At 45.8% G+C, this 27,328-nt stretch overlaps 1 protein-coding gene across 6 annotated transcripts in view; it reads left to right on the top strand.

The window, feature by feature from the left end:
• PRDM15 (PR/SET domain 15) overlaps positions 1–27,328 on the top strand; it is a 371,830-nt gene that overhangs the window by 106,101 nt on the left and 238,401 nt on the right. For 3 of the 6 annotated variants that reach the window (XM_078656805.1, XM_078656810.1, XM_078656807.1), the window contains exons 7-9: positions 7,146–7,265; positions 17,410–17,529; positions 20,107–20,334. In XM_078656805.1, the coding sequence (XP_078512931.1) occupies positions 7,146–7,265; positions 17,410–17,529; positions 20,107–20,334 (468 nt within the window). The remainder of the gene's footprint in view (positions 1–7,145; positions 7,266–17,409; positions 17,530–20,106; positions 20,335–27,328) is intronic. The other 3 variants (XM_078656809.1, XM_078656811.1, XM_078656808.1) reach the window with 2 other exon arrangements.

Consider the following 27,328-nt stretch of genomic DNA (forward strand, 5'->3'; position numbering starts at 1 on the left):
ACACCAGTATTTATTTAATTTTTTACACTGTACCTCTGCGCTCAGGTGTGATCCGGAGCCTTGCATCAGGCTCGTAGGCTCAGTCCGCCCAGCACGAGAAGGTCAAGTGTGGTTTTCATGCTCCCTTGTGTGCAATGCCACTGAGGTAGCGCGCACGTACAGGGGAGGGAGAGAGCGACTGAGCAGCAAGGGCAGAATGGTCAATCACTGCACTGCTTCACAGTAAAGCCATACAGTGATTGGTCATCATGCTCCATTTGCTCAGTTGACAGGGTTGAACCTCCCAAACCCTGAGCTGCCTGCCTGCCCTAGTAACCACAACCACGTCATTGACCCAATCCAGGCGCTGCTCACTTGCTTCAACACAACACATGATTGGCCTGGGCAGGTGAACTAAGCGCTCATTAGGAAAACGGGGGCCTGAGGCTTTGATCTCCTGGGCTCACTAATTGTGTAGGTGAGGCTCCTCAAAAGTGCGCATTTCGAGTTGGCCGGGAAAGGCACCCGTCCCACCCGACATCCGCACTTTGATTATTGGTTATGGTGGCTGAGCAGAGCAGTGTCTGCTCAGCTGTCAATAATAATCTATAAGCCTCACCTCCCCCATGCGGACACACTCAGACACTTGAAAGGAAATGAGCCAGCCCGCGGTTGACTGCTGACTGCCGCGGGCTGATTATTAACACTTGTATGTATGTGCATGCAATTAGGGCAAAGAAGCCAAAAATAACAGGGGGGGGGCGACGCCCCAACGCTCGAACAAACTGCCCCGTCATGGTCTCTTTAAATTTCATAGCCTCACCATCATTTAATTTGTCTAGGTACAAGTAAAAATCACCTACGAACAAAAAGTGTAAGAATCCTAAACTGACCTTTAATTGCCCCAACTAAATTAAGTGAGCGGAATTGGAGGTCTGCCTCCGATGGCCTTTATTCCGTAGACCCGTTGGAGGGGTTTAATCCTGATGGAGACTGAGTAATCTCTGCTGTGATTAAACCTATGGTCCGCCTGCATCTAAATCGGGTGGGTGGACAGTTATCTTGGTGGTTTATCTTGGTGGTATGTATACTCGGTCGCTGTTAGGATCTGAGGAGTATACAAACCGCCAAGATATAAATCGGGCCCATAGTGTTACACTTTAGAAGCAATTGGGAACATAAATCAGCAAGCCTCCCATAAACAAAGTACTCCATAGCATAGTAGGTATGAGAACTGATAAAAAGCCATTACCAGATTGTACAGAGCTATGAGTTTGCCCTAATTGCCTGTCCCTTCTCTCATTGCAGTCTCCTCTCATTCCTCTCTGCCCTCTTCTCATTCTACCGGCTGCCACCTAATCCACCTTCTCTCTACCTCAGTTCCATACCCCAATTCCTCTTCTCCCTCTATGTGCTTCAGTCAGTCTCTCGGTCATTCCTCCTAATGCCTCTTATTACCTTCCTCCTTTGATAACTCTCTTCATTCCGTTCTGCCTCCCTGTCACCTTCTTGGCCTCCATTCAAATCTCCCTACTGCCATTCGCATCCATGCTTATCACTACTTTTCCCCACTCTGCTTTCCACACATTTCCACTAGACACTCTCACACTATGCCTGGTCCCATCTAATCCCCTTTTTCTTACACTGTCATTCGTCGCTGGCTGACCATACAGTCCCTCATGTTGAACTCTCCTGAGACTGAGGTCCTGTATTTTCTTCATTCCTCTACACCTATTCGCTAACTATCTCTGTCTACCCCCGCCCGCTCCCAAATCCCATAATGTCAATTCTCTGTCAGAAACTTCACTGTTCTTACAGTCCCTCCATGCTCATTGAATCCTTCATAACCACAGCAGCCACTGAAGTGTGAAGACGGCTGTTAAAGCATGCAAAACTTGTTCTCACTGATTATGCTCAACACTGCTAAACTAGATAACTGCAATAGTCTATTACGAGGCCTCACCCAACAATCTTTCTTTCTTCTAAACAAAGTTCAAAATTTTGTTACCGAAGTTCTTCTCTACCACCGTAGCCAAGCTCAAGCTCCATCCTAATGTCACCAAGCAGCTAGTTATATGGGAGAGTGAGGAGCCTTTATAAATTTATGATTCTTATGTACAAAGTGGCCGGTAGGTTATCCCCTATGATATCTTGTTCTGCTGCTCTTCAACTATGAACAGAAGAGCTAGGAATTATACCCCCAAATCACCCTGTGGAGATGGTCCAATCAATAGCAATGTGCCTTTTTCTGTGAGGTCTCCGGAGACTGTTTATAGACTAATTGTTTTGGTGATATTATGACTAAGCCATTCAGTGCTATTCAGTGTGTTGTGGTGCTAAGCATGTACTTCAAAATTGGTTACAACCAATTGGCTTATTTAACTTTCTAATATGGCCATTGTAAGTTATTGCACATAATGCATGAGGACTTTGAAGTTATAAGTTACCAGTGGCTTGAACTGCAGTGAATATTTACACCACTCAAATTTATGATTCAAATGCATGACTCCAGATATCAACACTGTGTCCTGCCTAGGCTGCAGTTTTAAAACCAATGCAGTGACACATGTCAAGTAGAAATGCTTTGCAGTGTAGACAATCTACTTTTATACATTTGCAAACTTTTTCAGCCTACTTTTGAAGTTACCCCAGGAGCAACACAATGTTGCATCTAACCCCATGGAACCATTGTTGGCTACAACGTCCTGCCTTGCTCTGCTGAGTACAAACAGAAAAGTGACTGCATCCAACAGAGGACTTTTGGGCTGGGATGAGGAAGGAGTTTAACTCATCCTCATCATTGTAGCTACCTCAGCAGCTATGGAATCTAACTTTGTTATGTTCTAAGCTTTTATCCCTAAACTTGAAACCTTAAGCGTGAGCTTGGTAAAGAGTTGAAAGGCCTCTTGGAAAAGTTAGTTGATTCACTGGTCACATTTTCCAAAATGAGAGGCTCAATAGTTAAACTTCCGTTCTAAAAAGGCACACAAGAACATATATGATCAAGGATAAAAACACGTGGAGACAGACATGCAGCTTTCTTGAAAAAATCCCCAAATTATTAGGAATAGAGGAGCATATTTTAGGATCTTCTTTATCCAATTCAACTTTGGGCATGAGACTGGAATAACTACACACATTTGGTTTAAAACTCTTGACCTTTCCCCGTACCTCCATGTGTTCTGTATGCTTGAGCATATGTTCTTGTGTGCCTTTTTAGAACAGCAGTTTAACTACAGGGTCCATCAAATTGAAATTGGAGACAGGTTAAATTGAATAAAACATTACATTGTGTTGTGGTGGCTCTGCTTTCGGACAATACGATTTTTATCAATGGACTAGTTTATTGTCTTTTAACAAATTCTGTGCATTTTGGTTTTTAATTTGCCAAATTGATACAAAAAATAGTATTCCTGGTCCGCTGGAAGGTAGACTGTGAATCTGCATTCCCTCAGAGTGGTAAAAGTTCAAAAAACAACTTTGACGGTTTGGAGGGTAATGATATGTAACTGGCACCAGGAATTTGGTCGATCCCAGACAAAATGGCGGGAGGGATGGTGGGACTGGGGTAGATTGATCCTAGCCATGTATGGGATTTCTGCTGCTATCTCTTCACTTCACTTTCTTTCCCTTGTGGGCTTCAGGGTGGCAGTAGTGTGTGAGATAATAGTTGAAATATGTTAATGAATTTATACAGAATGTTAGTAATGAATGAAGTTGCTCTTTGTAATACAGCTGATTTGTTATGCAACTGAAAACTATGGAGTGTAGCGGTGTTTTAAAAAAAATGTTTTTATTCACTATATTTACTGTATTGTATTGTATTGTTATTTATATAGCGCGTTTGCTGCCCATTGGGCGTCCAAGCGCTTACTGTCACAAAAAGTATCAAATACTCGAGGTACGGGTGCTTGGCTATTACTTTCAGGCAAGAATGCCCACGTCTTGCTTTCCTCTTTCGTCGCCCTTACTCGAAGGTTGTGCACCCTCCCCTTTGGAATAATGGGATTATGCGATAATAGCAAGCACTCAGTCTCTCATAATTGCTTTGTTTCTTTGGCACGTTTCCTCCCTCTATGGTAGAAAAGGTGCACTGGCTTCGGTTGGGCCAGGTGGTTGCTCCATTCCTGGTTTGTCAAATGTGAGCTGCATAGCAGTGTTCTGGAGGCAGAAGCAATGGGCAGCTGTCTTAAGGTGGCAGTCCTCTTCTGAGTGGACAGCACCGGCAACCAGGCAGCCCGTGAGTTGCAGTTGGGCCGCCCTCCACTGGGCTGTGTAAATCTTTGGTCCATTTAGTACTCCCTGGGTTGAGATGTCAATGTTGTTCTTCTCCAGGGGAAAGTCCGGTATCAGGTGCCACAGCTTTCCCAGTTTCTGCGGCACAGTCCACTCAGGCTCACTCTGGCAAGTGTCACAGCTGTAATGGAGCGGATCCTTTTGGAAACCCGTCCGCAGTACCACAAATCTTCTTTCTCATGGGTGAAAGTGACCATCACTTAGCCAGCGGCACTCCAGTCCCACTCTTCTCAAGAGTCTGTTGGATGGATCCCAGCACTGGGGTTAACTGTTGTTGTCCACACCTGTAGTCAGCTCCTCCTGCAGGGATGGCTCCCTTTCCCAACCCCCTTCTTCCAGGCATTCCAGTACAGGGAAACTACTCTTCCTCCATATCCGAATCCAGGTTATGTCCTCCGACCTCAGGGAAGCAGGGCTGTTGGGCAGACACAAACTCTGATTGTATAGTAGTCTCCTGGGTTCTCTTTGCAACTGTAACAGCAAGTATGTCAACTGTTCTCAATTTTATACAGGAATGGCAGACAGGGGGTGTGTATTCTGTATGCTCCTTTAGAACTGGTTTGGATCAGTTTTCCTTTCTTGTGTTCTTCCTAGACTGTCTTACAGGCTCAGAATTTGTCAAGAGTGATGCTTCTCATAGCATAGTTGTCTCCAGGCTGGGACACTCCATAACAGAGGCACGAAGTGGTGTGATCATTCTGCACCGGACTACCCCTACCATCTACCATGTGGTAGTTTCAGGAATACTATTCAGCAGCCCTCTGAATCAAAAGAACCTAATTGAACTTGTAAGGACAAGCCGGTCTCCTGATTCCCCAATTCAGTGTCTAGGTTCCCTTCCTCCAGACCCGGGCATTTGTCAGCAATATGCTTCTACTGTCTGGAAGAGTACTCTCCTCTCCATTTGGTGCACATGAACAGGCTAGAGGTTTCCAAAATGGACCCTGCAGGCCTTTCAATCTTGTTCACTTTGATGCTCACTTATGAGTGTAACACTCAGACCACACGCAAAATACATACACCAATGTACTTGGGATCTTAGCTTAAGGATCCAGACGTATCTGTAGCAGCATAACTATATACTAGTGTGATAGTAAGCCTCTACTCCCGTGATATAGGTAAAGAGTCTAATCACACTTGGAATTTTCAAAGATTCTGTATGCAACCACCACTGCAATACATGTGTGAACCTGTGACAGAGATGGTAGTCCTCTGCGACTTTGGAGAGCACACTTGAGGCTACCTCTAGGTCCATGACCCATGTAGAAATGGACTCCTGTCAAACGACAGGCCTAGGCCTTCATGCAAATGCTACCTCAAAATGAAGATGGGGCAAAAATCCAAAACTCAGGAAACCAGATACTGTAAAGTTGGTCACGCAGAGCAGAGGACATGAATACACCATGAATATTCCAGTCACAATTGTTTCTAAATTGGTTTGGGAATTATTTGTGTTGTCCTGGACCTTTATGTTGCCTGTTACTGCTTTAATTTGGCACACATTTGTGCTTGTGCTATGGTTATGAGTTGGTAATTGGAGAGTCATTTCTGTTTGATTCTAACCACATTGTGTTTAATTTGATAGACATCCTCTCAAATTAAAAATCCAGTTTTTGACACAGCCATTCAACCTTCTTGAATCCCATCCACTAGAGCTCACTAACAGCAGCCTTGTGAGCTATGCTGTCTTCTCCTGGTAAAAAACAAAGAATAATTACTGCACCTCTTGGCACATCAACCCTGTAAAGCAGTACATTTATGCTTGTTCTGCAGATTATCTGTTCCTCCTTTTAATGAGCATACAACAGCATAGTTTATCCACTACACAGGTGATATTCACCACCGTTGAACCATACATGTTCTGAGCTATGCTCTATTCTGTTGCCTTTTATATAAGTTTCTGTTTTCAATGTGCTCGCTGGTGGCAGTGTTATGCTTTATTGCCCCTACTCTTCTCACCATCACTCTTTGCACCTCACCGCTTACGGAAACAGTTCAATTTCTCTTATTCTTTGGTTTAGAGTGGAGTACATATTCCAGTCCGAAATTAGACAGGTGACCATTCTAGAGTCTCTGCACAAAGAACGGAGAATCTACAAAATGACAGGGGAACTTTACCATCTTGTGTTTCCTGCGATGTATACACTATTCATAATCTACTTGTTCTACATGCTCCCTACACATACTTGCACAGAATACTCACTGATGAGGACCACAGTTATGGGAAACTGAGTTGAATATTCTGGAGGTGGTCGTTGACTTATCACCCAGTAGTAGTGTTTGCCTCCATCCATGGATGTGGTTATTGTTTGCGTTGCAGCCAGAGTTCTGTAGAGCATTGTGCTCTTCTGGTCAGCAAACCAATACTGCGTAGAGCATCACAGTGATCTCACAGATGTAGAGTCTAGTGCATCCATCTATTGCAGTAAAAAACACAAAGTAAGTCAGAAAATCAAGAGTGAGCACAATAGAACCGCTTTCTGTACAGATCAAGGAATGTTGTTCCTCCACTTATCCTTCTGTTTCGGTGATCATTCCTCCTGCTATTCTTTCTTTGCTTACTCAGTTATCCCAGCTGCTTATCTTTTATCCCCATCTTTTCTTCCAACACTTCCTTACTTTACTTTGTTTCCTTTAGCTAGCTCAGCTGTCATCCCATCTGAGCCTGGTTGCTCCTTCACTTATTTTTGACAAGCTGTGCAGCTGAACGTGTAAGGAGCTGTCTGTTGCCTAATGTGCCTATGTCTAGAGCGTTTTGTAGAATGGGATTGTGAACAAATCTGCTACAATTGCATATTAGATTTCACTTTGAATATAGTATGAATTATAGAATAGAACTGATTCTGAAGAGTCTGAATATTCTATTTCAGGTTTTGGTGTCATTGTTAACCAGGACATGAAATTGGAGGGCAATTCTAAGTCGCATCCAGATAATGCCCTTAAAACAAGTAAGAAGTCCAAATCCCGTGAGACCAACAACAACAACATAGGTAAAATAATTCCTTCATTGTTAAACTTTCTGATCTTTTTGAAAATGTGAGGTGGAGATGGCTTTAAATATAGGAAATATGTGAAAGGCAGCCAAATGTTCCTTCTTAATGTCTGTAATAGGCTTTTCACTCACCCAGTAAGCTTCAAAAGGCTTTGATTTTCTTGAAGGAGGCTTATTTAGGAAGATGAGCCACAGATTTGAGATTTGTTGCTATACATATGCTTTGAATAAGAGAACTTGCATGGTCACTCTAAGTCTTCCAGTGACTGCTCTGCACAAGGGGGAGTCAGTCAGTCAGTCATTTATTTTTTCTGTTCACTGAACACCAGTGCTCGTCTCCAAAAGCTACTTTGTCTGAAAATGCTGTTTTTTTCTTTCACTTATCATCTTAGTTTTTTCCAAGATATGAGCACCTTAGCTTTATTCTGTCACTGTTTTCTCTTCTTACAATCTGTTTTCAGTCAACAAGCCTGTTTTGGTTCAAAAGGTGTAATGGTAGAAAAATGTCTAACAAATGCAACTATAATATGTGCATGGCAAAAGAGATGTATCCTGAGCTTAGTTCATCAAAATTAAAGTCCTTAATAAATCAAAGTCGAGACGATCTGCTTATTGTTCATTTATTTCACAGCACTTCTCCAAAAGTCCTAGCCGGCGGGAAAAATTAGCCAGCCCAGAAGGTGTGCCCACCTCTGCTAACCCCACCCCTCAGGTGGGGGAGACCAAGTGAAGCCCAATCTTCAGTGCCCGCCATCTTGCAGATGGCAGGCACTCTCCAATCCAGATTAGGGATTGTGCCAACTCTTCCACGTAGTGCGAGCACACCAAGAGAGTAGTCATCCTAAGGTCAGTAGCCCATTGGCTCCTGATCCGAGACCCCTAAAACGCCTCTAAATACAGTATTTAGGGGGCAGCTCTGAACCAAGAAGTCAGATTCTTGCAACCTACGAAGAAGGATGAAAGAAGACACCCAGCAGAGGAGACGGCCGAGAACAACTGACTTGGCCCCAGCCCTAACGGCCCATCTGCAGTTTCCAGAGATCCTGCAGCAAAAGTTGCCTTGTCCTGCAGCCAGTGACCTCCAGAACCCTGGCAGGACGGACTGCTTTCAACAAAGACCAGATCTCCTGTGAACAGCAGCTCTGTTCAAAAGAAACTCCCAAAACAGACTCTGAGCCTGCTGAGAACAAAGAAACCCGAAGCCTGGAACCACCACTGCACCCGTTGCCTGTGGCCCGAGTTAGAGTACCCCACCGGTCCCAGTAAGGTCCCTCAGTGCGCCAGAGTCCAAGTCCACTGTGGGTTGACCCTCCAGGACTCCCTGGCGTCGCCTGCAGCCTCTGCACAGTAACCCTCCCCAACAGCAAGTGGCCCGGTAAGGTGAAATCGGACCTCAAAAGACACCCCTGCAACCAGCCGCCCTGCGCCTTGGAGAAGAGAACCCAAGGTGCACCTATGTCCCTGAGCCCTCCAACTTACCTATCCAGCTGTTGGTTCCTCCCGGACATCTTCCTGGACTGAGCCTGCAGCCAAAGTCCAAAACCGGCAACTCCAATTGAAAACAAAGGGCACCCAAATCCAAAACAGCACCTTGCACCCAGCTGCCGATGCAGGTGCACTTTGTGTGCTAAATGGGAACCCCCTTTGCCCAGAGCCTAATACCAGGAGCTTTGCTCCCACAATCTTGTGACCTGCTTGTGAGCAGCCACCAACCGAAGGCTCCCTATCCTCATAGGATAACATTGGGCCAACAAAACGGTTGTAATGATCTCTGGTAATTTGAGTAGGTACAAAAGGCAGGTTACGCTTTAATAGGATGGCGACCCCGCGGGAGCCCTGTGTCAAGCCTGAGTGTCAGGACCTATCAAATCCATCTCCTGTGAGGAAGGGACGGAGATTGCCCATGTCTCTGGGCGTGCCGCAGGACTGCGGTCCTTTTGTTCCTATCCAGCAAGCCGTTGACGTTCCAGGACATGATATGGAGAGAATCACCTCAATAAGTTATTGTGTTGTGGTCAACAAGAGGGGCCTGCAGTACTGCGGGTGTCTGCTGCTTGTTGTGTTTCCTGGAAGCTGAGATGTATTAGCCTTGTGTTGCATCTGTTGGCGTGCCTTTGTGGGCCAGTTTGGTGCTGGTGTGGAGCTGAAATGCTGTGAACTTTTGCGTGCTAAACAACTAATAACTTGGGACAACGGCCCCAACCTCCTCACCCTATACTTCAAGAACAGAAGCATCTGTCGCCCTATAACTATTAAGATGAACTAAACTATAACGTTTAGAGTCAGTGAAACGTGGTGGACCCCTCACTTTGGAGGATCAGAGTATACATCGGCAGAAATATCTGACTGGTCTCGATTACGTCATCAGTTCAACAGGTGTATTCTAAAGTGTGGGGTTTCATGTTCTCGACCTGAGAAGGATGAAAGGCTGAGTGGCCCTGCTGAGATTTCAACATGTGACCATGAGGTCCAACACAGTCCCCTACAGTGAGTGCATTACTCCACTAAGCCATCAGAGCTGGCTAGTTACATTATCAGGAGATGGAGTAAAGTATTAGCCTGGGTTTTCTGGGCCGCGGTGTGGCTGCCGGGGCTGGAGCCTGAGCTGAACAGGGGTCTGGCCTGTGTGACCTTGACAGGGAGCCCTGAGACGCCTTCGCCGAGGCGGCACGCCCGGATTCTTTGGTGGCATGGGGCGGGGGACAGCCGGTCTCACCATGTGTGCAGAGGGCCCCTGAGGTGGGCCATAAACTGGTGGATGTGCCTCCTGGAGCCTTGAAGGTCTACTGGGACGAAGCGGGCCCCGTGATTCAGGCGGAGCCCAGCAGAAGTGCGACCTTCAATTTGGGCTGCCCTGCATCTCTGGGGGGCCTTTACCCGCGGTGGTTTGGAAGGGCGGACTGTGGCTCATGTGGTCCTACGTCCATATCAGGCCCGGGGGCTTCGGCTGCTGAGCGTCTGAACCTGGGCCACTGGATTGGGACGGCACCGTGCTGGAGAGACGGTCACTGTATTGATCGGCTAGATACCCCCCGTGGTTTATTCCGGATCCCGACGGCGGATGCCAGGAGCGCGACAAGATGGCGACCAAGACGGATGCGGAGAAGCAGCTGCCTAAGACTACCAGGGGAGGTAGGCAGGTGCAGTCCAATAAGCTGGACAGGTATACTCTGCCTAGGGGGTCCCCTCAGGAGTCTAAGAAGGCGCCTGGCGGCGGAGCAGACGATCGCTCCGCGGTAGAGGAGCCAACCTTAACAGATCTCATGGCGGCTATCACGGGGTCCGGACGTCCCTGGGCCAGAAGATGGAGGCTCTGGATACCAAGCATGATACTGTGTCGATAGAAATGGGGCTGATCAGGGCGGACCTTTCGAAGGCGAACGAGAAGGTTAAATCACTGGAGGTCAAGACAACGAGCCTTATTGATGATGTGAACCATCTGCAGCAGGAGGTACGTGATCTTCGGTCCTCTAGGGAGAGCACTTATCGGCGGCTGGATGAATACGAAGGGCGGGCCCGACGCAACAATGTTCGCATTCTGGGTGTCCCGGAGAAGGTGGAGGGGCAGGCCACGGATCTGTTTGTGGAGAACCTTATCCTTAATCACCTCAAACCTAAGGGCCTCAGTAAGTTCTTTACGGTGGAGCGTGCCCATAGGATGCCGGACGGCAGGCCCTGGGTCGGGGAGAATCCCAGACCGATAATTGCCCGAGTCCTTAACTTTCGAGACAGGGACGCTATCCTGCAGGCGACTTGTGCAGCGGATCCTCTGGAATTTGAAAAGCGACGCTCCTGTTCTTTCCGGATTTTACTCAGGCGGTGCAGAAACAAAGGCAGAGGTTCGTCTCGATCAAGAAAAAACTGAGAGACAAAGGCATGAGGTACGCCATGATGTTTACTGCCCGTCTTCGAGTGGAACTTGATGGGAAGGCCTGGTTCTTTGATAATCCTGATGTGGCGGCGGACTGGTTGGATAGTCTACAGCGGCCGGACCCGGAGTCCAGCGATAAGGGGGAACAATGACTTGGTTTAGCGTGAGTTCAGCAGGGGACTTTGGATAGTTGGTCCGGGGTGTGTTTCAGCGGGGGTCTTGTTTGGATTTCCGCAGAATTGTGTGCACGATGTCTTTGAGGAATTTTTTGGTGCAGGAGTTGGGGCAGGGGGGGTTGGTTGGTGGGTCGATTCTTAGGCCCTCCTTTGTGTTCTACTTTTAGATTTCGTAGCTTAGTTTGGGGTGACAGGCACACTGCTAGTTGGGGATGAGCGAAAGCCGTACATAGGGGTGCAGGGAGGGGTATTGGAGGGGGGGTCTTGGGTTGGTTTTTGTTTTATTGTATTTTGTTTTATTTTATTTTACACTGGGTGCTATCGATCTATCCTGTTATCTGTTGGCAAGGTGATGTCCTCCGATAAAAGGACGGGTGGGATTTCCGTTTTGAGTTGGAATGTGAATGTGAATGGGCTTGGGGACAAGATCAAGAGGGGCATGGTTAGTCAGTTGATTCGGAGACACTCCCCAGATGTGGTATTATTGCAGGAAACTCACCTCATGGGGAAGCGGTGTATGGCACTCCACAGAGGGGGTTATAAATTGGTTGCGCATGCTGGCTTTACGACTGGATCGAGAGGGGTTGGGCTTTTGATTAAGAACTCCTTCCCTTTGGCCATCCAGGCCACGTGGAATGATAATAGGGGGATGTATGCTGGGATTTGGGGGCTTTGGGAGGGGAGAACTGTGACCTTTTTGTCTGTTTATGTCCCTCCGGCCCTTCAGGCTGATACATTTTATGATTTGAGCAAGATTTTTTAGACGTTGCCTCTGGGGTTGCTGATTGTTGGTGGTGATTACAATGCTGGTATGGATGGGGAGGTTGATAGGTGTCCGGCCCGGGAGTTGTTGCAGTCTCGGAGGTGGTTGGCTGACTTTGTGGAAACAACTGGTATGATTGATAGTTGGAAGTTTAAAAACCCCGGTGAATCTCAATACACATGTCTCGGTGGCACACAAGTCCCTTTCCAGGATTGATTATATACTGGTGCCGGTGGCACAAGCTGCTTGGCTCCGGGAGGTGCGACACCTGGCTAGGGGAGTCTCGGATCACTTGCATGTCTGGATTAGTTTAGATCTTGGCGGGCGCGATGCGGCTAGCGGTACACCTATTAGCGATTGGCGGTTGTGAGACCCAGCGGCTAGGATGGAGATTGTGCGTGTTGCTGAACAATACTTTCAGGAAAACATAGGCACGGTGGACTCCAAATGTTCCCTATGGGAAGCTTATAAAACTGTTCTGAGAGGGGAAATGCTGTCATTTATTTTTGGAAAGAAGAGGGAGGGGCGCGCTGAGATTGACAGGGTGGAATCAGAATTGCTCGCGCAGGAACGGGTGGTGTCACTTGACTCCACCCCAGATGGAGTGCACCGCTTGCGCCTCCTTCGGGATGAGTATCGGGGCTTGGCTCGGGATAATGCACAGACGCAACTGGCGGATACCCAGAGAAGGGTGTACGAGCATGGGGACAAGGCTGGGAAACTGATCGCCTGGCTGGAGAGGGGGATTGGGCGTCGCGCTTGGTACCGGTGCTGCAACCCGTCTGCTCGGATAAAATAACGGATCCACAGGAGATTGCGGACGAATTTGCTGGCTACTACAAGGCGGTGTATGCGGCCGAATGTACTTACTCTGGATCCAAAAATGCGGACTTGATTCGAGACATTCCGATGCCCACTCTCTCTGGGGAGGATCGGGAATTCCTGGACTCCCCAATTACAAATGACAAAGTGGCGCAGGCCATTAGGGGGGTCCGCTCTGGCAAGGCCTCTGGCCCTAATGGGCTTCCCATTGAACTCTATAAGGTGAACGCGAATAAATCGACTCCCTATGTCAAAGATATGTTTAGTGAGAGTAGGGACAGGGGTCGGCTTCCGTATGATCAACGGGGTGCAAATATCATTGTCCTGCACAAGGAAGGCAAACTGAGGACGTAATGTTCCTCATACCTGCCGATCTCCTTATTAAATGCCGAACCTAAGGTATTAGCAAAGCTGCTGGCAAATCGTATGGTTAAGGTCATCACGACACTGATTCACATGGATCAGTCAGGTTTTATGCCCCGTCGAAATACGGCTCTTAATTTACGTAGGTTGCATGGGGTGTTGGGCGGTGCATCACAAATTCATGAGCCGACGATTTTGTTATCCTTGGACGCCACCATGGCATTTGACAGAGTGGAATGGCCTTATCTCTTTGCCGTCTTGGGTAAGTTAGGCGCTGGGCCGGAGTTTGTTTTCTGGGTCCATCTTTTATACTCCGATCCCCTAGCTCGAGTGGTTGTCAATCATAGATCAGCAGATTTTGCATTGGGAAGGGGCACCAGACAGAGATGTCTTCTTTCCCCGTTGTTATTTGCCTTGGCGCTGGAGCCGCTTGCGGCATGGGTCCAGTGGGACAGATCGATTAGGGGACTTAGGTGGACTTCCGAGTGCGAGGATAAGATATCGCTGTACGCGGATGACATTTTGTTGTTTTTGACCTCCCCCCGGGCCTCGCTCATAGCGTTTCTAGACGTCCCAGAGGTGTTTGGAAGGTATTCCGGCTTCGCCATTAATTGGGCGAAGTCGGTCGTCTTTGTATTAAGTGGTGATCCCCCAGTGGTTCCTGCAAGTTGTCCGGTTAGCCTGGAAACGGAGGGATTCAAGTATCTTGGCATCTTTATATCTTTGGACCCTCAGAGTAGGTACTCCAATAACTTGTTGCCGCCTCTGGCTCGGCTCAGGCGTGATGTGGTTCGGTGGAAGTCGCTCCTGCTGTCGTGCTGTCCTGTTTAAAATGATGGCTCTTCCCCAGTTCCTATATGCGCTCCAAAACTCCATGGACTCGATTCCCCCGTCGTACTTCAGGGAGGTTGAGTCTCTCCAGAGACAGCTCCTTTGGGAAGGTAGGCCCAGAATTGCATTTATGAACTTGACGTTGCCGTGGTATGACGGGGGGGATCGGTCTGCCTAACATCCGGAAGTATTATTAGGCCTCGCAGCTGGCGGCAGTTAACCATGCCATCTATGGTTCTACGCTTGATCCCGGCTAAGCTATGGATAGAGGTCAGATTCCCGGGGGGGAGTTTTCCAGGGCACTATATACCAGACGGGGGCGTTTTCCCCTGGTGGGGCCGACGGCGGTTGCGGTTGCGGTTCAGGTTTGGCATGAGGCTACGCGCTCCCTTAAGTGGGACGGGAGGATTACTCTGGCTACGCCTCTCTGGAACGCTGAATGCCTGGGAAGTTTATGGAAGTCCAGAGCCTTTGACAAATGGGACCTCATTGGAATTTCCCGAGTTGGAGATATGTGGGGTAAAGATGGGATCCTCCCGTTTGAAATTTTGGAAGAACTGTATCAATTGCAGGGGAGTGAGCGGTTTCGCTACATGCAGATTAGACATGCGCTTCTGGCTGGTATTCCTCGGGGAGTGACACCCCCGGAGGCTTCCCCACCGGAGGATCGAGTGTTGGATGGGCACCTTCCGACAAAAACGATCTCCTTGATTTATAGGAAGCTGGTTAACCATACTGATGATCCCCTTGTGTCTCTTAGAAGCCAATGGACTACGGAGGGACTGATCCTCGACGATGAAGACTGGAGGGAGGCTTTGGCCTCACCAAGGGTTGTCGCTATTCCAATGAGACTCCGGTTGGTTCAATTGACGGTCCTCCATCGTAGCTATGTTACCGGCCCACGATGGGTGCGTATGGGTTTGGTTGCAAGTGACGGGTGCAAGAGAGGATGTGGTGAATCTGGAACGTTCCTCCACATGTTGTGGGACTGTACCCTCATTCTGAGGTATTGGTCCGCAGTTCATGCCAAAGTACGCGAGGTGTGGGGTGTGAGTTTCGAGTTAGAGGCGCGGCGCTGTCTCCTGAATGTTTGGGAACCAACTGACCTCACGTCTCATGGAAAGATGTGGGCAACGTTGGCGTGTGCTGTTGCCAAGCGTAACATTGCTCAACTGTGGGGGGCTAATCAGCCGCCTACTGTTGGGAAATGGATGGAGGACATGGACTAGTGTATGTTTAGAGAGCGGGCGGTGTACATGGCCAGGGGGAGACCCAAGAAATGGGGTAAAATATGGGGGCCCTGGAATGTGTTTAGGGGTGATATCTGTGTGCCTCCTGTCGAACCGGAAGACCCAGCTCGGACGGAGGATCCATGAACCCGTAGGCCATTATTGGTATTGTGTTCTGTGAATTGGAAGATGTACCTTTCATGTAAAGATTCTTTGGATGCAACCCAGTGTTTTTAATGTATGTGTTTATGATTTTTTTTGTGTGTATTAATGAAAAAGAATTTTAAAAAAAGCAAGTCAACCTGGCAGCCCTATTGGTTTCTTATTTGGCTTCTGCGAATGGTTTCTCAATAAGATTAAAGCCAACTACTCGGGACCCAAAGCCTGGGTGATAGTCAATGGGGTGCGCTCCAACGCATTCCCTCTTGTGCGGGGGACAAGACCGGGGTGTCCACTATAGCCCCTATGATTTGCTTTAGGCTTCAAACCGTTTGCAGCCAAAATACATTTAACCCCTCAAATTCAGGGTATCAACTTTGCAGCTATGGAATACAAAATGTTGCTTTTCGCAGACGATATCCTGGTGTCTTTCACTTGCCCCAGGCTTCCTTGTAACCTACACAGGAGGAGTTAAGCCGCTTTGAAAGTTTGGTGGGGTTCAGCATTAATCTGACCAAATCACACCCATCGCCTATAACGATGGAGCACATGGCAGATATGCTCACGGACTCACAGACTCATATAAACACGTTTAATATGTCTAGGGCACCTTAGAGAGCTATCTATTGAAAGGCCTGCCCTTATGGGTGTGCCCCACTAGAACGTATTGTAATTCTGAGTGTGCTGTTCCCTAGGGGAGGTGTGAGTGAACAAGAGGTGACTCGATATCCCAATACCTTTTGTTGATGTCCCTTACCAGAACCAAAATCTCATTTGTTTCAATGATGCGCCCATGTATTACGTCTGTTTATTTAAGGGAGCTAGCTTGGTGGGAGGGAGTGAGTTAGTGAACTTTATTTTTGGGGTATTCTGTTTCTACACTTTTATTATGGACAACCTGTTTAACCCTAGCAATTAGTTGATTCAATTTTGCGAGCACTGTAGCTTTGAAATTACTATTGGATTCTCTGTAGGAATTGAACCAAATACTTTCTTGTAATACATGCCTATTTAAAAGTAATAAGGACAACCTTGACCCCCAAAAATTAGTTGGTGCCAGCACCTTTTGTGTGCAAATGCTATTTATTTTCTTTACCGATCTCTAAATAAAATATCCTGTTTCTTTAAGACCAAGCGCTCCCTAGACAATAAAGTTATTGAGTGTCATCTATTTTCTTTGTATCAGAGTTCTAACATATGCTACCTCCTAAAGCAGACCTTGACCATTTGTCATTGCTACATCGAGGCAGTTGAGAGCCCAAAGGAAGTAACTGGTTATCCAGTTGGAGTGCAATAGTATTGTGACCCAGGGACTACAATGGTAAACTACCATACCCACACAGGATACTGTTTAGTAGCCACTCACTTCTCCAGGATCCCCAGAAATCTCACTTGTTAACCTAGCTCTTTCTGTTTTGTACTCGATAGAGGCGTGAGTAAATGTTACTATCTTACAACTGTGCTTGTTTTGTTTACATCTGAAGGATGAAAAGCTGAAGCTGTCACCTGCAGGTTACACACATTTCTGCAGCACATGCATACAGCCAAAGTGTTTTGCCATTACTTAAAAAGTTACAGAAATTCTTTCAGGTAGTGCAGCCTGTGGACCACTGCATGTGATAACCATAGGTACATATCTCTTACAATGTTGCAGATTTAGAGTTTAAAAAAAATATATATTCCAACTTTGGCATCAAGTTACTTACATTGTGAATACACTAACTTTCCAATACAGTTCACCAGTTGTTTGTCATGTACTTGATTTGATAATTGTCACAGACATGTAAATGTGGAGTATATTGGTGAGCATTGATGAAAACTATACTTAGATTTGGAGAATTCTATGCAGATTCTTAACATTATAGTCCATATTATTTTCAATTAAAAAGTACAGTATTTATTGGCATGATGCCTTGTGTGTTTGTTAGGACGTCAAAGTACTTCGCAAACCAGTTTCACGGAGCGCAGCACCTCTTTGGATGCGGATATCAGCGAGTGGACATGTAAAGTGTGCTCAGCTACCTTTATAGAACCACATCGACTGACAGGTAAAGAAGGATGCCAGAAAACACTCCCAGAGAAATATAGCCTTTCACACATAAGTAAAAGTAGTTGAATTATTGATTATTTCTGATAGGAGCATAGGTTTGGGTTTGGATGGGATGCACAGAGGAAGTTCATTGACATTCTTGTAGATAATTACTGTTCAAGTTTTTAGCATCCAACCTGGATCTACTGTGCACTGCCTTTTCATTCCCAAAACCCCATCCTATGTATCATTGCAAAGTCTGACGGATTGCTTTTTATTTATATCTGTCAATTGATGGAGAGCATCATGTGGCCTTTCAATCTCGATATATTAATTTTTGCGACATTCTTTCAGTAAACCTTACATTGTAGATTTATTTCAATTCAAGGATTAACTATATCCTTTCAGAGTAGTGTATGTTTGGCCAATTAAAAGGCAAAGACGTTGTTCAAAATATTACTACGATATTGTTATAACCCTCCTTTTGCTTTTTATTGGATTCAGAAAAACTATTTTCATATATGGCATAGCCACAACTATTCATTAGTAAAAACTCACCCACCGTGCCATCACTTTTTTGGTGTCTTTTTCCTCTATTTCTTGTTCTCTGTTACGTTTGCTCAATTAATGATTATAAACATGAATTAGTCCTACCCATGAGCAGGATCATGGAAAACTTTATAATCTCCTTTTTTTTAAGTAAATGCTCTATTTTGATATAAGACCTTGTTTTGTAGCTTACCTACAGGCAATGTTGACTGAATTACATGCATTTGTACATTAAAAGTTTGTTTGTTAAACTTAACAATTTGACGTTTGAGATGTATATTTGTAAGATTTCTATTAGAGAAAATAATAAAGAATACTAGGGTCGCATAACTAGATGGTGTTTAGTGTGGCCACTAGCCACAACAATTCCTGCACTTTATATACTGCAATAGCACTTATGTAATAGAACATTAAATATTATGGTGTTTTTAAACAATGGGTCTGGTACCTTTGGGAATTGGAGCATAATTTCTCTGCAGAACTTCTCTACACAAGAGGGAGAATGAAGGTCACATCTAGGCAAATCATCAGTGTGGCAGCTGACCGGACGGACTTAACTGCCCATGGATACTGCCATGGGTTCACATGAGGATGGTCTCTGTGGTTTCACTTTGAAGTTCTTCACTTTGAAGTTCTCGTGCTGATGTACAGTAAAATATGTAAAGTCTTCCTTTTACTTGAACATCTTTCTGTACCAGCCACGTCAGAAGACAAAATAATGAATACTGTAGATTTGGAGATGTTTCCCAAACCTTTTTAGAGGTTGAAGACAAATAACAAGCATTACCAAAAAGATATTCCTTCACAACAAAACTCAAACTAGGCAAAGACGCTCACAGACTTCTGCAGCAACATAAAATCTCTCCAGCTGGGATCGGCACCAATTTCTCCTGTCCTCTGTTATAACTGAGATCTAGGATTACAAGTTCTTGTCAAGCACCCAAAGAACTATCACATTGTCCCTTATGTATACACAATGATGGTAGAATGGTTGCTTTGGAATTTTGCATGTTTGATAATTTGTGATGTCACGGTTACCAAACGGATCTCCAAAATGTTTTGATGTCCTCCAATAAGTGGAGATTTTCTGACATTCTGACTCAGTGAATGCACTGTTCAAAGGCCGAGTTCTACCGTGATCATTTGGAACTGGAACTCTGGTTCCCTTCAAGGGATTGAATATTATCGAAGGTGTCTGTTTGAGCTGATAACTGGTGTGTAAACGTCTGATGATGCAAGGGCAAAGTCTGTGGGGAAAAAGATGCCTTTATTGTAAGTAATGGATGCCTGATGCAGATGTTGCTCTTCAACTTTCTCCCAATGTGTCCCACCTCACTCACTCCCTTCCTGCGTAAGAACTTCCAGATGGGAGGTTCTCGGAGAGAACCATTTTCTATTTCTAGGAATGGTCCGCTGCAATACATTCTATGTCTACATCTGGACCTTTTTTCCTTGCACTCCACATTTATACTTCAGTTCTATATTTTTCTGTTTGACACATATCTCCATCTCTGAGAGAGATGGAGTGGAGAGATGGAGTGGAGCAGTTCGGAAAACCAGTCAGCACTTCTTTTCAAAGTCTAATTGACAAAATCCTGTTCTTTCCTTTTTCCCGATCTGACTCAGTGAAAGATTATTGTTCATTAAATGGATGGACACATGAGATTGACAGAATAGGCCGCTATCTTAAAACACAGCACTTGAGTGGTGTTGCTAACTGCTCGTGATGACCCATGCTCACCTGTACATTTCATGGTCATAAAGCATTATAAATTGAGGACCATTCTAGATTATGACTAGTAGTGAAATAAATGACCCTAAGAGGGGAGCCGCTTCAGAAAAGATTGTGTAAGAGGGCAGTATCATTAGTATGTGTTTTATGCATTATTCATATTTGTTTAGTTAGTGTAAAATGGAAGCTGCAATGTATTAACTAAAAATGTATATTTTAGTACCTCTTCCTCCAAGGACCATGAAGCCTTGGCTTGTCTAGAATGAGCAAATGCCTATAGATTTTAAATCCAGGGTGTCTGTTTCTTATTATCAGAGCACTTACTGAGTCATTTGGAAGAAGCTAAAGGATTCTCGCAGACCAACTCAACTGAAAGCCCAGTTATGCAGATGGAAGGAGCAACTCCAACAGAGGAGCCACAGGTGAACTCCCATGATGCCAAGGGGAACAAGGAACCCAGGAGAAGGGTACGAAAGAACAGGAAACCAAAGGCCCCCAAACCGGAAGTGCCTCTTGTTATTATAGAAGAAGGTGAATCTGCAGGTGAGAGGGAAAGAGGCTGAGAAATTGTACACTAGGCACCCATCTAGTACGATCTCCTTTTCTTTAAGATTGATATGTACTTCATATTTAGCGCCCAGCTGCCTTTAGGAGGAGGAAACTTAACTTACTGACTGTAGGTTATAACTCACCTTCTGCGCAGCCTTCAGTTTGGGCTGGTCTCCCTAGTGTCCATTAATGTATGTTTGCTCGAAGTTCAGAACGTACCAACCTAACCTTTTGCATCTGATTTCCCATAGTGCAATCCCTTATTCTCTTCACTAGTTAAAAGTAGTTTATCTCATCTACATGTTCCCAGGGTTACTCAAGAACTTGTGCATCTAGTTGCTAGCCTACTAATCCACTTTAAAAAATGCGGGTTGGAACTTGTGCCGAGAAGGCAGCGAATGTCCGGTGAGTCCTCCGTGGGCAGCCTGTCCCTCCTCCGTAGTGAGCCCATGTCTGCGAGTGCGGAATGCCCCAGATGCAATGTTTGGCAGCCCCAACAACAGCTGATGCAGACTGAAAACCAGCCATTCTGAGGAGCATGGCTGCAACAAGATGGCAGCTGCAGTGGTTTAAAGCATTACTGTTGGAGTCAGCTGTCTTTTGGGTGGTGGTCCCACTGGATGTCTGTTTGCGACTGCCCAGTGCTGGCACAAAAAGTGCTCAGAATAGAAAACTAGAAAATGCAGCAGGAGCGGACCGGGTAGGGCAGCATGGCGTGACTGGCCTCACAAGCCGGCCTGCGCTTTGTCAAAATCAACAAGTGTAGAGCCTTGCAGGGTTCTGTGGCACCTTCGGGGCAGGGTGTCCACCATCCTTGCCCTGTTTGTGCCTGCAGCTGACGGGGGAGGGGTCGCGTCACCCCTCTCTTAAATGACCAGTTTTATTTTGGAACCCAACAGGACTGGGAGCTGTTGAGAAAGCACCCCAGAGGCGAATCTCCCCGTGCGGATAGAAGAAACCCAAATGGGGCAATAGTCTTTGAGAGATTCAAGGTTTCAGTGGAGTCTGCTTTAGCCCTTGTGTGTAGAAAGCAAACGCAAGGAGATGATGGACAGAGCACTGAAACTTTTCAGACACTCACCCCCAGTCACAGGTCTGGGTTGAATCCATCATCATTCTTTAGCTCACTTCGCCACCTCAGTTCAGACCCAGCTATATGCAAATCAGTCTTGACCCTGTGCCTCATGGGAACAGTCCAGCCCGAACTGCCAAGCCACGTCTTCCCTGGACCGGAAACAAGCATCCTGGGACCGGTTTCTGGGTGTTGCCCTTCATCAGCCAGGCTAGCTTAACTCCAGTGGAAAAGTGAGCAAGGGACCCACGTCTGGGTGTACCCTGCCAACTTAGCCCGAACAAAGCAAACTCAAGGAGATGATGGATGGAGCGCTGAAACTTTTCGGACACTCACCCTTGTGTGTGCCTACTACCAAATTGAGTTTGCGCCTGCGGTGACATGCCAGACTGGCATTAAGTGAGGCTGCTCCCTTTGGATTGTCCCTCTTTTGCATATCTTCCCAGTCTGAAAGGAGCAGGGGGCTACCACTGCAGTCCCGCAGTCATTGGTAGTTTGTGGGATGCAGATCTTTGTGTTGTTTCAAACCATGTCTTTCACTTTGAAGACAAGTTAGAAGTTAATCCCAAACACTGAGAGCATCTTTAGCCCGACTGACCTCTGTGATTGAGTTATCACTTGTTAGTTGTCGTAGGAAGTTATAATTTAGTAACTGTTGAAGGGAATTTCACTGTAGGTGGGTCGGCACCAACACATATGGTCCCATCAATTGAAAACAGTTTCTTACATCAACCAATAGGCAGGTGATGGGGTTAACATTAACATTCTATATTGTAAACAGTCTAAACTATCTCATTAAACAACATAATATTCATGAACTGCCACTCCTAAACACTGAAGTGTGGCTCCTTCACGAAATCTCATCCAAGCTGATTGGGCTTGACGGGGTTCTAAACTGGGCAGGAGTAGCTTTCTACTGCAAACATTCCACCTATAGATGGAGGAACCCATGATGGTGGGAGACAATCTGAATATGCTCATGAATTGGGAATAGGCCAGGTTCCACAATAAGTTTGGGAGAGCAATAGGAATCTCTGTGGCTGATAAATTCCAGCTCGAAGACATGGGCTTGGTAGATAGCTAGAGATACAGACACCCCTCTGGAGTAGAATATTCACACTACTTAGCTTCCCATAAAAGTCATACCAGGATAGGCCATATCCCCTTGGATATACCATTAGCCCAAATGGTCCGCAACATAATCCAGGAACCTATAACCTTGTGCAGAGAAAGTACTCCTGTCGTACTGTATGGAAATTACCTATAGCCCCAGATACAGAGAGTACCTCATGGTGTCTTAATGAGGTCTGTTAAAAGATACATAGTCATTAATATCACTCACTCTGCAACAATAACAATGATGTGAGTGCATGCACGCTCTGGGATGTTCTGTAGGCAGTGTTGTGAGAACATTGGCGGCTCCTCTGCTAAGGCGGAGGAGCGTCGCCCCACTGAGCAGGTCCAAAAAGGAAAAAAAGAAAATGATAACTTATCATTAGGGATGAGACTGCTCTGCTTACAGAGCAGGACAGGGGAGGAGTGGTTTGCCACTCTAAGTGCGCAGGCCGCCATGCGCACTTTACATATTCTCCATGCAGTCTGCATTACAGCCTGCATGGACAACATACCCAGCCTCCCATTCTCTGGCTGAGCACCCATCCATTGCGCTCAAACCAATCACAATGCTGCATTGCATCTTTGCGATTGGCTATCGGGAGGCTAGGAGCCGGGTGCATTTCCTGCTGCTTCCTGCCCTGGAAGCGGGCAGAAATGACCAAGAGGAAGCAGCGGGCGGCAGACAGGTGAATTAGTATTGAAATCTTTAATTCACTGCCCCTCCCACCACCTTCAGATACCAGCCGCCACTGTGCGAGAAACCTTTTTAGCCTAAGCAAATCATTTGGAAAAAACTAGAAATCGCCACCTGCTTTAGCTGAGACTTGAGCTGAAGGAGGCAAATAAATGCACTCAATCGCAGAATACTTGGAGGAGAGTGATTAAGGTGAAGGGATACATTAAACTACTTGAAATCAAGTGAGCTTTTTCCTAGCCAAGCTCCACAACCAGTTTTACTCTCTGGGCAACAAGCTCAGCAAATTGCTAGTAATCCTACTTTGAGCCAAGCAGGTAAAAAGTCACATGGTAGAGATCCGGGATGGAGAGGAAGTGATAACTACTACTGACACCAATAAAGTGATAACTACGATTAATGCCAATAAGGCAAATCTTCTTCAGATTTTTTTACAGCCACCTATATGATAAAGACTTAACTGCTTGGCCCAAGGCCACCTGAGCCCGAAGAATACTAACCTACCCAAGATCCCTGCAGCTTCTAAAGACAAACTGGTTAGGCCTATTGTGTAGAAGATATACTCGCTCCAAAGCCATGTGCTCAGATGGCTAAACTACCTTATTGTATGAGATATTTACCACTCATCTGCTCCTGCTATTGATGCAAGTCTACATGGAGGTTCATTACAGTGAAACCCCCTGGATGTTGACATAGATGTCATAGATTTTTTAAACCTGGAACACCACTGGATAGTTCTGCTTCTTCTAGGTTGATTTCTCTGGTCGAACTATATGCTAAAATATTTTCCCGAGTAGTGGCGACGAGGTTGCAAATGCTACTTAGAAAATGAATACACCCAGAACTGTCATAAGTCATAGTTGGCAGTCAAACCAGCAACGTCCCTAAGAAAACCTTACACCTCCTAGACCTGAGCAGCAGGGCCCATAGAAACGCAGTACTAATCTCCCAGAAAAAGTGTTTGACAGGGTAGATTGCTGCTTAATGTACGACACCCTGAGAGGGTTTGGCTCTGAGGACTTTATGAAGGTAGGGATAATGGTAGGATAGTGGTTCCACACACGAAGATCAGGGTTAATAGCAAGCTTTCCAAGTGACTCCACATTAAAAGAGGCATCAGATAGGGCGCTCCTCTCTCATTACTCCTCTTTGCCCCAACACTAGAACCATTAATGCAAAGTATCTGTTCCAACCAATAACAAAAGGGCTAAACTGACGGGTGACGAATTTCAAGCTAACCATATTTGACGATCATATCCTACTCTATTTGGAAGACTCTGCTAGCGCACTGCCATCAATGATGTCAGATTTGACGGAATACCAAAAATCATCAGAGTTCAAAATAAATTGTAACAAATCTGAGGCCCTCAGTAGTTGACAGTTAATTACTTAAGCCTGGATCTGCGGAAGTCCTTCACAATAACTTAAGAAGCATATTTGCGGATTGCACTTTGGAATATGCGGAAGATCCTGCCTGGGTGAAGTGGCAAAATGCTGTCTTGGCTGGTCCTTATCACGACTGTCAAGATGGCAATGTGACCTAACATTCTGTACCTCTTTCAGAAAATGCCTTTACATATCAAAAAGGGATTCATAGAGGATCGGCAAGGAAATTGCATGGCTTTTATCTGGCAAAATAAAAGAATCAGTTGTCGCCAGTGCTCCTCTCCAACCTAACATGGGTATTTCGGGTATATGCAGCTCATCTCCGATACTTTGTGGATTGGACCAGGAGAGAAACTGATAAACAATGGTGTATCCTTGACCATGTGCTAAGTGGAGGTCCTCTCTAGGAGATTCTCTGGCTATGGAAATCTCAAAGAAGCTCCAACTTGTCATTGCCCTTGTCACAAGTGTAGCCCTGACATCCTAGTATAGCAAAGGCTCGCGTGAGGGGCTGACTTCTTTCCACTAAATTTTTACCCCACTATGTGGACACACATTGAATCCCCCTATCTGAGAGCGACAGAATTTTCTGCAATGGTGTGGAGTTGATTGCCGCACCCTTAGAGATGTTTGAGGCAACAGAGATGACCTCTTCCATCAACTGAGAAGAATGTGGCTTACAGGATTGGGGATCACTTCTTTTACTAGCAAGTCCACCTCTGGGTGCTACAGCCAAATAAAAGGGATGCAGCTTTAAGAGATGTAACCCCCTTTGAAACAGTTGTTGTCACCTGTGGAGGGGAGAGAGGCACGTACTGTTCAAACTGTGCTAGCTTTTCAATGGACGACCAAGGATTTGGTTCCCATTTCAAGATGACTAAGAGAGGTAGCTTGTATCTTAATTAGAAATGGCTTGGTCGCGAGTCGTGTGGGTGGCAAGTTAATTCTGTTTAATAATCGTATATGGTTGGTACTATTCTCTGCTAAATTGGCTTTATTGGGCCTGCTGACGAGATACTGAAGGGATTGGCTCCCTGACACATAGCCTATGGTCCTTCCCCAAATTGAAAACCATTTGGCAAGATGTAGTACAGACTATTGAAGATGACAAAGACCTGAAGTGATATTTCACGGGGTGCCCACAGAAACAATATACTCTCTACATAATAGGAAAGGGAACCCCATTTTACTCTTGCTGTTGCCAGCCAAACAAACCTTCCTGTCACACTGGGAAACCCCCATCATAACCTCAGAGAACATGTAGTTGGGTAGGTTGTGGTGGATCATGGACTTGGTAAGTTGATCTATAACTATCCAAGACAAGGAAAGAATTCTAAAAACAAAAGGGCCAGCTCGTAAGGTATCCGCATTCTATTTCAGAGGATTACAATGTCCCAAGAGCTTGAAAGCCTTACACATTTTAGAATCTGATCTAGACTATTATTATAGTCCTAGACGGTGACTTCAGGTGTCACTGACCCTATAATCCAGTGGAATGATGATGCACAACTGCTTTAAGTAACCAGGGTAGTGTATTGTATGTATTTGTTTGTCTGGAAAGTGGAGTCTCTGTGTGTCTGGGAAAGGGAGGTGGGGAAGGGGAGGAAATTGCAGTACATTGAACACTGTTGACCACAGTCTGTTGGATTTATTTATTTATTTATTTTTTTATTTGTATCAACACATTAACATCTTGATAATACAGTATACAAAGGACACCATCCTGTTCTGTTAATATTACAATTACAGCACTTTTCAGCAGGCTCACATTTCCAGGCAATAGGGCACAATAGGCATTCAGAATTACATTTATTACAACATTCTGGGCGCTTCCTCTAAACTTGAGAAGCCAACACATTATACCACAAACTGCTTACCGTCCTCTGGGTGTTCAGGGTCTGACATAGCACCCCACTCTCATCGTGTTCGTCTTGTGGCCATTATCCCACCCCAGACACGCTCTCAAATCACAATGTGTCAGGGTTGTGAACCTCTATTTATTGACCCTCTCCTTCTGCAGTAATGGTGCCTCCATCCTTAGTAGCATTATATGCACTATACAGCGCCCAAAAATTCTTAGGTCTATTGCGAGGAGGAAGGAGGGTGCTATAGTACTCCGTTTGTGTGCAGCAGTATAGCATGTCTTTCGCCCACTGAGTAGCTGTAGGGAGCAGTCCTTTCGACCAACAAATCGCAAGTCGACGTTTGGCCATTAATAGCCCCATGTCAACTAGTCTTCGCAGCCCTGTAGGCAAAGGTTTAGAGTAGCCCAGAAGAGCAAGGGCCGGCTCCAGCGTCTGTCTTGTCATCGCGGCCAGTTCAGAGAAAACCTTTTACCAAAACTTAGCTAACTTAAGTTAGACAGTACCATGCTATGTGCATGAAGTCAGCTATCTGCTCTCCACAGCGTTCGCATCTCGAGTCGTCTCTCAGACCATACCTGCAAAGCTGTTCCTGTGTATAGTAAACTCTATTAAGAAATTTGAACTGGATCAGTCTGTGTCTACCATTCAGGGGTACTTTTTTTGGGTATACAACCTTTACAACGCAACTTTTACAACGCACTACCATTACAACAAAACTTTTACAACGCAACATCCATTACAACGCATGCATTTACAACGAAGTCACTACAATGCACGACACTACAACGCACACCATTACAACGCAGACATTACAACGCATACCATTACAACGCATAGCATTACAACACATAGTAC

The sequence above is a fragment of the Lissotriton helveticus genome, chromosome 8 (assembly GCF_964261635.1).
Source record: "Lissotriton helveticus chromosome 8, aLisHel1.1, whole genome shotgun sequence".
In the NCBI taxonomy this organism is placed as follows: Eukaryota; Metazoa; Chordata; class Amphibia; order Caudata; family Salamandridae; genus Lissotriton; species Lissotriton helveticus.